At 38.1% G+C, this 11,902-nt stretch overlaps 1 protein-coding gene across 3 annotated transcripts; it reads right to left on the bottom strand.

Annotated features, from left to right (window-relative positions):
• Positions 1 to 48: 48 nt before the first annotated feature.
• Positions 49 to 11,384, bottom strand: Lcch3 (Ligand-gated chloride channel homolog 3). Of its 3 annotated transcripts, none has more exons than XM_066289349.1 (10): positions 11,045 to 11,384; positions 10,881 to 10,987; positions 8,388 to 8,455; positions 7,094 to 7,239; positions 6,688 to 6,845; positions 6,499 to 6,630; positions 6,287 to 6,439; positions 4,640 to 4,858; positions 4,337 to 4,588; positions 49 to 4,155 (listed from the first exon to the last, which is right to left on the bottom strand). In XM_066289349.1, exons 1-10 carry the CDS (start codon positions 11,113 to 11,115, stop codon positions 3,977 to 3,979), a joined length of 1,485 nt encoding a protein of 494 aa, XP_066145446.1. In that variant the 5' UTR covers positions 11,116 to 11,384; the 3' UTR covers positions 49 to 3,976. The 3 variants fall into 3 exon arrangements, with proteins under 3 accessions (XP_066145446.1, XP_066145447.1, XP_066145448.1); XM_066289350.1 differs by having other exon boundaries at positions 4,337 to 4,576; XM_066289351.1 differs by lacking the exon at positions 49 to 4,155 and having other exon boundaries at positions 4,394 to 4,584.
• Between the last annotated feature and the right edge of the window lie 518 nt (positions 11,385 to 11,902).

Here is an 11,902-nt window from a genome sequence, read left to right as displayed (position 1 = left end):
AATGATTTACAAGGAGTGATGGAAAAGACGAAAAAAAACTTCAGCTCGAACTGAGAATGGAAGAATTTAATAATCACTTAATAAGTATTTACCATAAACAATCTTACGATGATGATGTTCATGAGAATGACTAGTAAAACAGCAATGAAACTGACCCATAAAAATAACTGACTATATGCGACATGCACTGTCTCCGAGTTAAGGAGGACCATTGAGGAGGTCTTGGAAACGGTACGAGATACAGATTTGTTTAAATGGAAGAACGTTGCACAATCAAAGGGCTAAGGAAGTGGCGTTTAGAAGTGTCCGAAACGATTTTTGGTTTTTGAAAAAATTCGTTTTTTCTGGTGTTAATATTGGTCCTGAGCCAAGACCGATGGCACTTCTCTCCCGAGTAACTTTCAATGCCCCTTAACTTCTTTATCAGTTTTTGATCCGACGTTTCGTCTTTGCGGAGGCGCTATCAACTCCATTATTTCAAAAACAGTCCAGATGCTCTGACATCAGATTCTGAGAACCTCTCTGTTTTGAATTCAACGATCTCTGTAACAATTTACGGTTCAATCGCGTTTCGGACCATTTCTCAGCCTTATGCAAGGAAACTCCTATTACCGACCTGTACGCAGCTTTGTAATTTCCAGGAATAAACAATTAACTATATCAATTAACAACTTTTGCCATTTGGGTGTTTAATAATAGCCTAATGGTTGAATTGATGCACTAGTTTAATAAAATAAGCAAAGAACAAATAAAATTAAATTAACAATGGACATAAAATTTCAAAAAGCAAAGACAAAGAAACACATCTATATGACATAAACTGTTAAGTGATATAGATAATTGTTTTTTCTTAAAAATTAAAACACTACGTACAGGTCCGTACTGGGAATTTCCATAAGGCCGAAAAAAATACCGAAACGTTAATTAAACCGTAAGTGCATCGTTGAAGTCGTAATGGAAGGGGCTTTCATAATCTGATATCAGAACATCTGGACCGTATAAAAGAAGAAAAGAAATGAAATTGATGGTGGTTCCGTGAGTACGAAACGCCGGTTTAAAAAACTCACATGAGCCCACGTTAAAGAGTAATAAAAATTTCCGTGGAGCAGTACCGTTAAGTATTGGTTTAGGTCTGATATTAATGCAAAAGAAAATATATGTAAAATCGAAAAATTCGACTTTTACAAAATGTCTAAAAAACCCAAAAATATTTCGGACATTTCTAAACGCCATTTTCATAGGCCTGCGATTTCGTAACTTTTCTCATATCTAACCACACCTCTATCTCTTACCGTTTCCGATGTCTCCACGGTGGTCCTCCTTTCTTCGGATACAGTGCACACCTCTAATTCGATAAACTTCCTATCATTAAAGAATTTAGTTCCGTGATTTCTATCAGAATTTTCTATTTGGTCGCGCAGTTTCAACCCTGTAAGTTTGAACTTGTCTGCTTGATCGTGTAATGATCCCGTAATTGGTGCATGTAATGATCAATAACGACATTTCTCTTATAGTCCTAAAAATCTAAATTATAAGGAATAAATTGTTACCATGCAGGCTCAGACAGCAGTTGTCTAAAAGCAAACCGCCAGTAGGTGCACTATTCCCGTGACCAAATCTGGCAATTTCGTTATCAAATTTGACAATGTGTTTATGTATTACAGGATGTTTCTTTTAAGTGGTACCAGTACTCTCCGCCCTGTTGCTAATTTGAAACTTGGCAAAAGTTATCGATGTTCAGCAAACGCTTAAACTACGAAAGCACCGATTTAAATTAGCAAGACGGCAGTAATGGTACCACTCTTAAAGGATGCACCCTGTATAATCTAATATATCGGATATCAATGATATTTCCAATTAAGGATTTCTAACTGGAAGTCTTTGGTGATATTAAGCTTGGCTTAACTTGACGGAAACATTTTTTTGTATCTGTGTTTTAATGATTTTATGAATGGAAAGTTCCCCAAATCGTTTTATTATGGACATCCATTTGCCGGGATATTTCCTGGGAATTACTGAAAGGGTCTTTCTTAACAAGATTTAACACTTCTTCCGCATCCAAAATTCATTGTTGTCGGCCCGGTCCACACCACGCCCTTGGTGGATTTACAGTACTAGGGCGGTAAATAGGTGTGCCTCCCCATAAATTAACAACAAGTCAAATTTTATTATGGTGTTTTTGGCTTCTTCTGACGCGATTAACCATCCCTTAGAAACAACATTGCAATACTTCAAACATCCAGTATATCAGCATTCAGTAGGCCTAAATAGCATGCCTTGATTGAGGGAGTTTCTCCCCTCAAATATGGCTTGATCTTGATATTATATAAACTCGTGGGATTATGTGCAATCATAACTACGTAAACATCATACAGGGTGTGAATTTGACGAACCACCTTCGATATTTCGTTCCTGGCAAAAACATGTCGGTTTTGTTTTCAAAGAAGACATTCGTTAAGGCATTTTTCTATTGAATTTAGTGCATTCTCTACCGGGATGGAAACAACCACTGAAACCTTACATGGGAAGGAGTTGTGTTATACCTCATTCGAAAGATCTTCCAATTACCTTTCCAATAATACCTGCATTTCTTCATTGAGAAGCTTTAAAAAATTTACGTCCAAACCGTAAACAAGTTCAGGTATAAACTGTATTGTTAAAAAATTGTTTATTGATGTTTTAAGTGTCCAAAATGCTGTCCATTCCTGCTGTCCAACGGTGATGAAAGTTGTTTTCCAAGACCTCTCTAACATTAACAACTCTACTCGATTTTCCCTACTCACAGCTGCAATGTTTTTCTTCCATCTTTGCAAGATTTAAGGCTCGGTTCTTGTAAACAAGTGATTTAAGATGCGCCCAAAGAAAAAAATCCAAAAGTGTTAAATCCGGCGAGCGCGGTGGCCACTCAAGTGGTCCTCTTCAACCAATCAAGTGGCCAGGGGATCTATCGTGTGATCAGCGTCTAGCAGGAAGAAAATAGTGTGGTGGAGCTCCATCTTGTTGAAAATTGAGATGTTGTAAAACGCTACTACCAGCCTTCAGCTTATGAAATAAAATTTACAATAATAAATAATAATTTAACGAAAAAACTCAAGACTTCCATCGTCCTTTTGTCATGGAACAGTCTGGTTCTTACTCCTTTTGCTACAGGTGCCATATTCAAATAAATGTATTTGCAAATAGAAATAAATAAATAAAAACTAAAATATATCATTTGTTTTTTCTGAAACCCAGTCATAGGATTTGGAAGGACTGAAGAGAAGAATCACAGCCGCGCGTAGGAACATTAAAATATAAATTTTTATGAATGTTAACGTGGAGTTTGAAAATCGACTCTATTACTGCTTAGAATATAATATAGAGCATTTTGACACTTAAAACATTTTTTTTTCATTTTTTCTATAGTACATGTGATACCCAAGCTTGTTTAACCACGAGGAATAAATAACTTGAACTCGCTATTTCTCTTTAAATAATTAGAGAATACACTTCCAGCCACACAGACTTGCTAGGCTTCACTGGGAATGCCTACTGGCCACTTGCGCTCTGTTCATCACAGATCCCTCAGGACCGCCTTAAGAAATTACATCGGGAGGGCGACCTGAGAACTAACCTAAACTAACCTGAACTAACCTAAACGTTAAGAAACCCATTTTCCAGCACACATAGTTTTTATAAGGTAGATATCTAACATCAAATGCAATAGTGTGACTGAAATTTTAACACATCTACATTAACGTGCGCCACTGCCCTGCATAGGGCTCCAGTATTTTGATCTTCCAGCCTCTGTACGAACCTCTGCAATACTCTAATTTGCAGGTTTCAAATGTAACGATATGGAGACGTTTTTGCACACAACATGGAGACTGAACTATCCCTTAATATCCCAAAATACTCCAAAAGAAGAGATCGATCAAGTAATTAGGAATATCCTTGATATCCCCAGACATGAATAATACGCGAATTTGAACAAAGATTACTCTAGAATGTAAAACAGCCAATAAATGGTATTAAATATCATAAAACTAACTGGGAAAATGATCCTGGAATACTTGTCTATCAAGTTTACATCCTTGATCTTTGGCATGGAAGCTTTCAGCACCAAAGCGCCCTTCCTGATGGCGTGCAGCATCTTGGGCTTATGGACAGGATTCCCTGAGAAATTACAGCAATTAACCACTGACTAAAACGTTGTAGGCCCGGTTTTTCCGGTAGCTTTGCAGCAAGAGAATTTCCATGCAAACGCCAAAATCAGATCCGGTCAATTTCTCCATTAGACTTTATCTTGCTGGCAAAGTTGCCATCCACTCGAAAAATTGGGCCTTATCCTGCTCACCTCGAAATCTTAGTCCGGGCGTTTGTCTGCACGTATACATATAACCCGACGATCTGCTATACCGGAAACTAGGAGGGAAGTTCGACGATGACTCCGAATCCTGAGAAGAATTTATTTTAACCGAGAGCTTCCGGTTTCTTATCGAGGGTAAAGGGCTCATCCGTATGTCCTCCAGCTCGATAATGTCCTCGCCCTTCACTATTTGCTTCTGGTTTTGGTCGCAAGAAGGCAGTTTCGAGCCTGAAAAGCTATCTAGCTCAGGTATTATGTGAGATTGGTGCGCTGATAATGCCCTGAGCTAACCTGCAGCTTTCTCGTCAGTCTCCTTAGATTTCTTGCTCTTTTTCTTGGCCCTGGCCCCCCAATAAGTGTAGTTCACAGCTGCGTATTCAAGGAGGGCTGCGAATACGAAGACGAAGCACATGACTAAGTAAATGTCAATCGCCTTGACGTAGCTTATTCTAGGAAGGGAGCTGCGCACTCCAGTGCTTATAGTGGTCATTGTAAGGACAGTTGTAATACCTGATTATATAAGACAAGAGAAGAATATACAGGGTGTTCCATGACGAGAGAAAGATCCTTTGGGAGACTTCTGATTTAGCTCTCAGTCAATGTTAAAAGACAAGATAAGTGCTGTCTCAGATGGCAAATTTTATCCTCTTTCACGGGGTGTATAGAAATTTTTGTTATGTGGGAATGAAAAGTGGAAAGCATTATCATCTCCTACAGTATCTTTCTCTCATCATAAAATATCTCGAATACAGTGTGTCCGTTTTTGGAGCTCAGACGTGGTCAACTCGGTAACCACAATTGATGGGAACTTGGAAAAATTAGGGCAAAGTTGCCCCAATTTATAGCTAATCCAAATATTGAAGAATTAGTCGTCGCCATACGTCACGCAAAAAGAGCAGCAGAAAGTGTTCAGACGCCTGGTAGAGCATCCAGTGGTCCGATACACCGTGCGGCACTAAACTGTGCCCTCCCCCACTTGCGACGACTTAAAAAAAAATTTAACTCGAAAGCAGCATGAAATGTGACAAAAATACTGTCTTTTGACGTTTGTTTATGTTTTAAATGTCACTTACGTCACCGATAACACAAAATGGCCGATTTTTTATAACTTAAAAATGTGTCAAGTGACACCTCAAATTAAAGGATCTTCAAAACTGCATTCAATGATGTATCGCGATTCAAAATCTGTCAATTAATTTTTGAAAAAAACAGGTATAAATTTGGCAATAAATGCACTGCAAACTCAGTTGAATAGTACGTAAAGAACGAAAAAACTTCTTCGTTTGATAAGAAATTGGATTGCTCTCGATTTTGCGCTTACAAAACAGTTTTTGGTAAAAAAAATAATTAAAAATAAAAATATAAGTGAAAATAACCACAGAACTATAATTCATATGGAGTTTGTGGTAATAGGAAGTTCTTGCCATTGAAGAGAGTGCAGTAACGACAGTGGTATAAAAGCAAGGAAGTCACCGTTATGAAAAGAAGTTACGGAACACGTTGTTTAAGTTATTAAAAAAAAAAAAAGTAGCAAAGATGATATTTTTGCATTTGATATTAGTGACTCTGATCAAATCTAACAAATTACCCTGAAAAAATAAATCAAATAATAATTAATGTATACTTACATAGGGTGTTTCATAAACGTACCGACAATCTTTCAGGTGATGTAGAGCTCATTAAAATTAATATTTAAAATGAATAGAGCGGGGTCCGAAAGCGCTTCGTTGCCAAAATACAAATTGTTTATTTCCTTTTTTTTAATATTTCAAAAGTGGTTTGAGATGAAGACACGAAATTAAGAACACGCTATGGCAGGATAAATGTGTACGTTCTGAAGTGAGCAGGATATTTCCCTTATATCCCTTGCTCGAACTCCAAAAACCGACACCCGGTATGTCGTGGTAAGGTGACGAGAATATCGCATATCCAACAAACCTAAAGCGACTCTGGCACTAGTAGCCTCGTGGTTGATCCAAAAGGATACCCATGAGAGCATCACAATGAGAATGCTGGGCAAATAGGTTTGGAAAATGAAATACCCAATGTTCCTTTGTAGCTTAAAGGACAAGGACAGTCTCTGGTAAATTCCTGAAACGTACCAATGGGGGCATGAAATTGCAATTTCCCATCAGCTGCAATTTTTTCACCTGTGGCGAGTCGTTCCTTTCGATCGTTCGTTTCGTATCCGATTATGGTAAACTGAGGCAATTCCGCTTCCTCGACTCCTCGCACGGGCCTGTCTTTCCAGTACATGACCACGTCCATAACCGTGTATCCATCTGGAAATAAGTAGTCGCAAATTGGAATTCTTTGAAACTACATAATCCCTTTCTTACAGCTCTCGATTTCCACTGTACAATTCTGCGAATCGAGGGGATAATAATGGAGATCCATCATGCAGGCCAACGTGGTGGTGAACCGCATTCCGTATGTAATTGATCCGTCGCCATTAAGACGTACCAATTTGTTTCTCTCGGTTACGTCATGCAGAAAGCTGGAAATAATGATGATTATTAAGTCCTGGATGCGAGGAGCCGCATCCGTTCTTAAGAGAGTCGAAGGATTTCTTTAAACAAAATTTGTTATCAAAGAGACTTTGTGTCTACAGGGGTTTCCAGAAACATTGGTACAAAGCAAATATGCCGTATAAAAAAGTTGCTTATTTGTACCACCGTGTCTGGGACACTCTGTAAAACACTTTGTAATACATAAATTTCTGGTCATTTAAATTCGCATTCTTGCCTGTTTTTATCGTTGGCAAAAAATGTGTCTGGAACCCAGATTTTCTCGGCAAAATCTCCGGATAGAGTCAGGATTTCGTCTTCGTTGCTGAAGGCCAAACGCTCGTCTTTCCAGTATTGGTTTAAATACAGTGTTATAGTGTAATCCTGAAAAGAAATGAACCAGATACAAATTGCTGAGCAATACGTGTTGAATAATAGAACTTCCTAAACATTTAAAAGGTGTCGATTTAATCTCCGGACAAAAGACTTAGTTCATTCACGATGGCCTCACTGGCTGCCCGATATAAACCCTCCAGATTATTCTTGGTGGGGGCTTTTCAAGGATCAAGAGGATCTCAAATATCTCGATAACGTCCTAGAAACAAGATATTTGACTCGTGTTTGCGTTAATGAACATCGCGTCGATTGCCTCATGGAACCGTTGACATTACGCATAAGAACATGCTCATGCATGGAGAGCTCAATCCAAACGTTATAAAACAAGATCGTACATACTGTCCTCGACCTGCGTGTGCCAGCCGAAGCGGTTTTCACATGTAACAATCGATTTTGTGGGTCTTTTCTGGTCGCTGTCCATCGAAGGCCGGAAACAAAGCTCTTCCATAAAGTTCCGGCGTTCAAAATATTATGTTCCTTCCGTTTTCATTTCCGTTCAAACTTAATCAACTTTAGTTATTCGTTATCTAATTGCTTTGCGGTTAAATCCTTAAAATGAAATTTTTTTCACAGTGTATTCGAAACGAGGTTGGCAGTAATAATTTTATTCCTGCTGGTAAAATTATTTCGTATTTTGCTAGAAAATAAAAACAAAAAGTTGCAGGCTTCGGCGGAATTCCTGTGAAATGCAATTTGCTGTGAAAAATCCAAGAAGAGGCAAGAATCCTGAAAAAACCGTACTTGGAATGAGCTTGACGTTAAGGTCGCGGATACCAACGTTTCATAGAATTTTAATTAATAATTATTAGACGATCAGCTTTATTTTTGAAACAAGAGAAATTAATTGTTAAAGGAATTCCGCGAGGATTGGCAACACTGAACAAATAATGGTGGCTTCGTGTACAACTATCTCCGTAATAATGTCAGCGAACCTGTCAAGCACGCATTCCCAACCAATAAGACTCCATGACGACTGGCACTTCTCACCCTTGTTGACATCGATTATTATAAAGGAGAAAAATTATGCGGTGTTGCCATCTCGATAAATATCCTGCGACCTTGGCAACCTTCGTCATTGATCGTGGTCTTCGAAAATCAACCCATGAAATAAACTAAGATATTGCAGTTTTTCTTACCATATTCACTTCGGATATGGCATCGAAACTGGCGATTGTGAGGTCCATGCCCACCAGCAGGTGTTCTCCTAAAATTATTCAGATTAAGTAGTGGATGATAGGTGTCACGTTGCTAGGCAGCGCGTGGGAAGTGTCTGTCTGTGCTTTTTCTTAATAACAGTCTATATACGGGGGTTGTCGAAAGAGCGATGTATCGAAGAAATTAAAGGAAAAAAATTGGACCTAAAGCTTCCTTTAGATATTTCGACACTTATGTTATTTGCAAAATCGACTCTCGCACGCCTCTGCCTTCTAAGAAAAACGAGTCGATTTTTGCTGAAGAAAAAACTGATTTTTAAAAATTTTTAATTCTTCAAAAATTCTCAGCGGGGCCAGACGTTTTTCCAAAGAATAATTTTCTAACGTTCAGAATTGTTCACAAATATTTGTATATATCCATTCGGAACGCAAGCCACGCACACCTCTGTCTTCTATCAAGAAGGAACGCTAACTTGTAATTTTAAGAAAATCGTTGACACATCACGACGATTTTTCAAAACGCAATTTCCTAAAGCTCGAAATTGCCCAGAAACACTTTCGCACATCTCCGTTATGTTTTGTATGAAAAACTAGTGGATTTTTTACCGATAAGAAGCTCCTTTCATAAGCTTCTAATTCTGAGACAATCATTGGCGTATCATGGCGCCTTTTTAAAGGACAATATTCTAATAGGGCATCAGAACTACGCAGGGCCACGTCTTGACGTTACCAACACAATTGAAATTACATAATGCAATATAAAAATTAGAAAACTCTTGTTCCCGATCGATCTAAAACACTTCAAACCATTTTTTATATTAATTATTATCGTATATTTGTCTACTAAAATCAGTTATTTTTAAAGCGTATTGTAGAAATCTATTTAAAGCCCCTCGTGTTGAATGAAAATGAACCATCGATCTCGCTAATATGGGCATTCAAGTGTCGTCTACACATCTTTCTTTAAGAAGATGTGTACGACAGGGTAACGTTCAACCATAAAATTAGAAAGCAGTTAAAGATTTAGAGCTTCGAATCAGGCTTCTGAATGTGATTTCTCGAATCAAGATGAATTTGCTGGGAATGACGAATAACTATAATGACGTAATCGCCTTAAATTTTTGATATGAAGAAAAGAGAATGAGTACAGGGTGTGTTCGAAAAAAATTTAGAGGATAAGAAAATAAGGTGAATCAGCGAAATTTGCCTTACGCAAATATTACTAGTTTTCATTTAATAAGGTGTCAAAGTAATTTGTTTAATTATGTATATTTGCTCCTAAAGGGGTTCTGAGGTACAATCAATTATCCAAAGATACTTGTTTCTCACTTAGCAATGCCGATAACTTCGACATATTTACGAATTCTGACACTCTGAACTGCTCTACATAAAAAAGGTATTTTGGAAAAAATTCGTCTCTAACGGTTTTCGAGATATTTTCAATTCGGTGACTCCGTGCATACTCAATTTTTGATAATCTATCGCAGTGTCTAAGCGTAAAGGCACTTTTTCTATACGAGGAATATTCGCAGATCTTTCCGAAATAGCATCAGAAGACGCTGCTTCTCACGAATTCGAATCGCGTCGAGGCAGAGGTCTCCTTGGCACCTTGTTTTGAACAAAAAATAAGAACTTTAATTAATATCTCGAAAACAGCTGGAAATAGGTAAGGAGCCATTAGCGGAAATCGTCGAATGGAAATGGCGAAGCTAACGGCCAAATAATATAAAGGGTGTCTCATTGAATAGATCAAAGTTGCTACTACTTCTTTAGACATTTATCAATTTATACTGCTCGTCGTAAATATTGCAACACCTAGAAATAATGCGGGTATATATTTTAATGCAACTTTGTAAATATATTAGCTACAAAACACAAAATAAATGGCGCAATGTTTGAAGTCAACCGAAGTCCAGAAAGCCTTTAAAATTCTAAAAAGGTGTATGGCCGCCTTGGGAAATTCACACCCCCAGCAACTAATCTTTACATGTTTTTAAGCAAATGGTCGATGTTATCTTAAGGTATGCAACAACAATATCTCTATTAAAGAACGTGGTGAGTTCTAAAGTGTGGTAATTTTTCATTTCCCGTACGCGTTCTATGGGGGAAAGATCGGGAGGGCGCGGGGGCCAAGGATGCACACTGGCATTGCGAAGTTATAGATGAGCCATAGTTACACGAGCACTTGTCCTGCTGGAAAAGCACGTTTCCAATACTCTGAATATATGGTATAACTACTGATTCTGACATTTTTTGCATGTAACGCACGGCGTTATATGTAAAATCTTATCAATTGCACCGCTACTGCAACTAAATGCATATACCGGTTTTGGCTAAATTTGACGCATTAATTCTAGGCGTTGCAATTTTTATGATAAGTAGTATGTAATGTATAAAAAAGAAAACTATAATGAATATTTATCTATTGACACTCGTAAGATCTTGTTAAATGTAAGTTTAGCGCTGCGGACTTACCCCCAAAATCTGGCCGAAGCCGAATGTCGTAACCTTCCAAAAGTCTGGATATAGTTTGAGTGACATTATCCAACCTATCTGAGATCATCACAGAGCCTCGTTGTCCGCTAATAAAATTAATTACTTACACAGTAATTTTTTTGTGGTTATATAATAAACCGTACCTTATGCAGTTCTTTGTCATGCTGTAGACTGCCAGGATGAGCAGTATGATGTCCAGTTTGGGCCCTTCCATGACAAATCAGAGAGTCTCTAACCGAGCAACGAAATCACTTCAGATGCAAAAACCGTGGTACACTTTACCCTGACAACGAAGGTTTAGATTGGCATAATTTGGCTTTTTAATGGTTTTTTAAAATTCTCTTTGTTGTGTCTGTACCTGCGTCACTTACATAACTTGGAAACTTTTTTGAGGAAACTGAACGTTTATACGAATATTTTATATCAAAGAGTTGTTATCGCGGTGCTCTTTATTCTCTGGCATCTTATTTGGGGCACCGCGAATTCAGGGTAAGAGCGCAGGCGCTCGCTCTGTGGAGTTCAGCCTCCGTTTTCGGAGTTGCGGTTTTATGTGTTCGCAGAGAAAGGGACGAGGAAGGGTAAATACTATTTGGACGCACTGTGCTAATTCAATTTCCCTTAAGTGCAAAATAAAAGTGGTCTTGTAGGAAAAACAAAAAAAGTCATTTCCATCATGCTTCATTTAGTCCTTGGATTTTTCAGACCCAAAGATTCGCCGCCCCCTTTTCGTCTTTGTACCTTTAATCGGAGGTGAAAGAGCAGTGGCGGGTCCAGGGAAGAAGAGATCCCGATGCAAAACAAATATACGTACCTATATGGATCTGGATCTATTTCTAGAACTAAATATACAGGGTGTCCCAAAAATATACCGACTAGTTTTTAGAGGTTGTGGGAGCGATCAATACAAGCTTATTTCTTTAATAAGCGTATGTCCGCGAATGAGCCGTTTGGATTCTAGTGCAAATAAAGTGTTTTAACTCTCATCAAATAACCTAAATAGT

Source organism: Euwallacea fornicatus, chromosome 13 (assembly GCF_040115645.1).
Source record: "Euwallacea fornicatus isolate EFF26 chromosome 13, ASM4011564v1, whole genome shotgun sequence".
Lineage (NCBI taxonomy): Eukaryota > Metazoa > Arthropoda > Insecta > Coleoptera > Curculionidae > Euwallacea > Euwallacea fornicatus.
This window is presented reverse-complemented; position numbering and strand designations above follow the sequence as displayed.

Excerpts from the sequence above, each read along its gene's own strand:
- Lcch3 (XM_066289349.1), bottom strand. The coding sequence starts at position 11,115 with ATGGAAGGGCCCAAACTGGACATCATACTGCTCATCCTGGCAGTCTAC. Across the intron at positions 6,846-7,093 it reads TTTGCCAACGATAAAAACAG|CTTTCTGCATGACGTAACCG; the intron begins GCAAGAATGCGA and ends CATTATTTCCAG. Across the intron at positions 4,589-4,639 it reads GACTGACGAGAAAGCTGCAG|ATAGCTTTTCAGGCTCGAAA; the intron begins GTTAGCTCAGGG and ends TACCTGAGCTAG.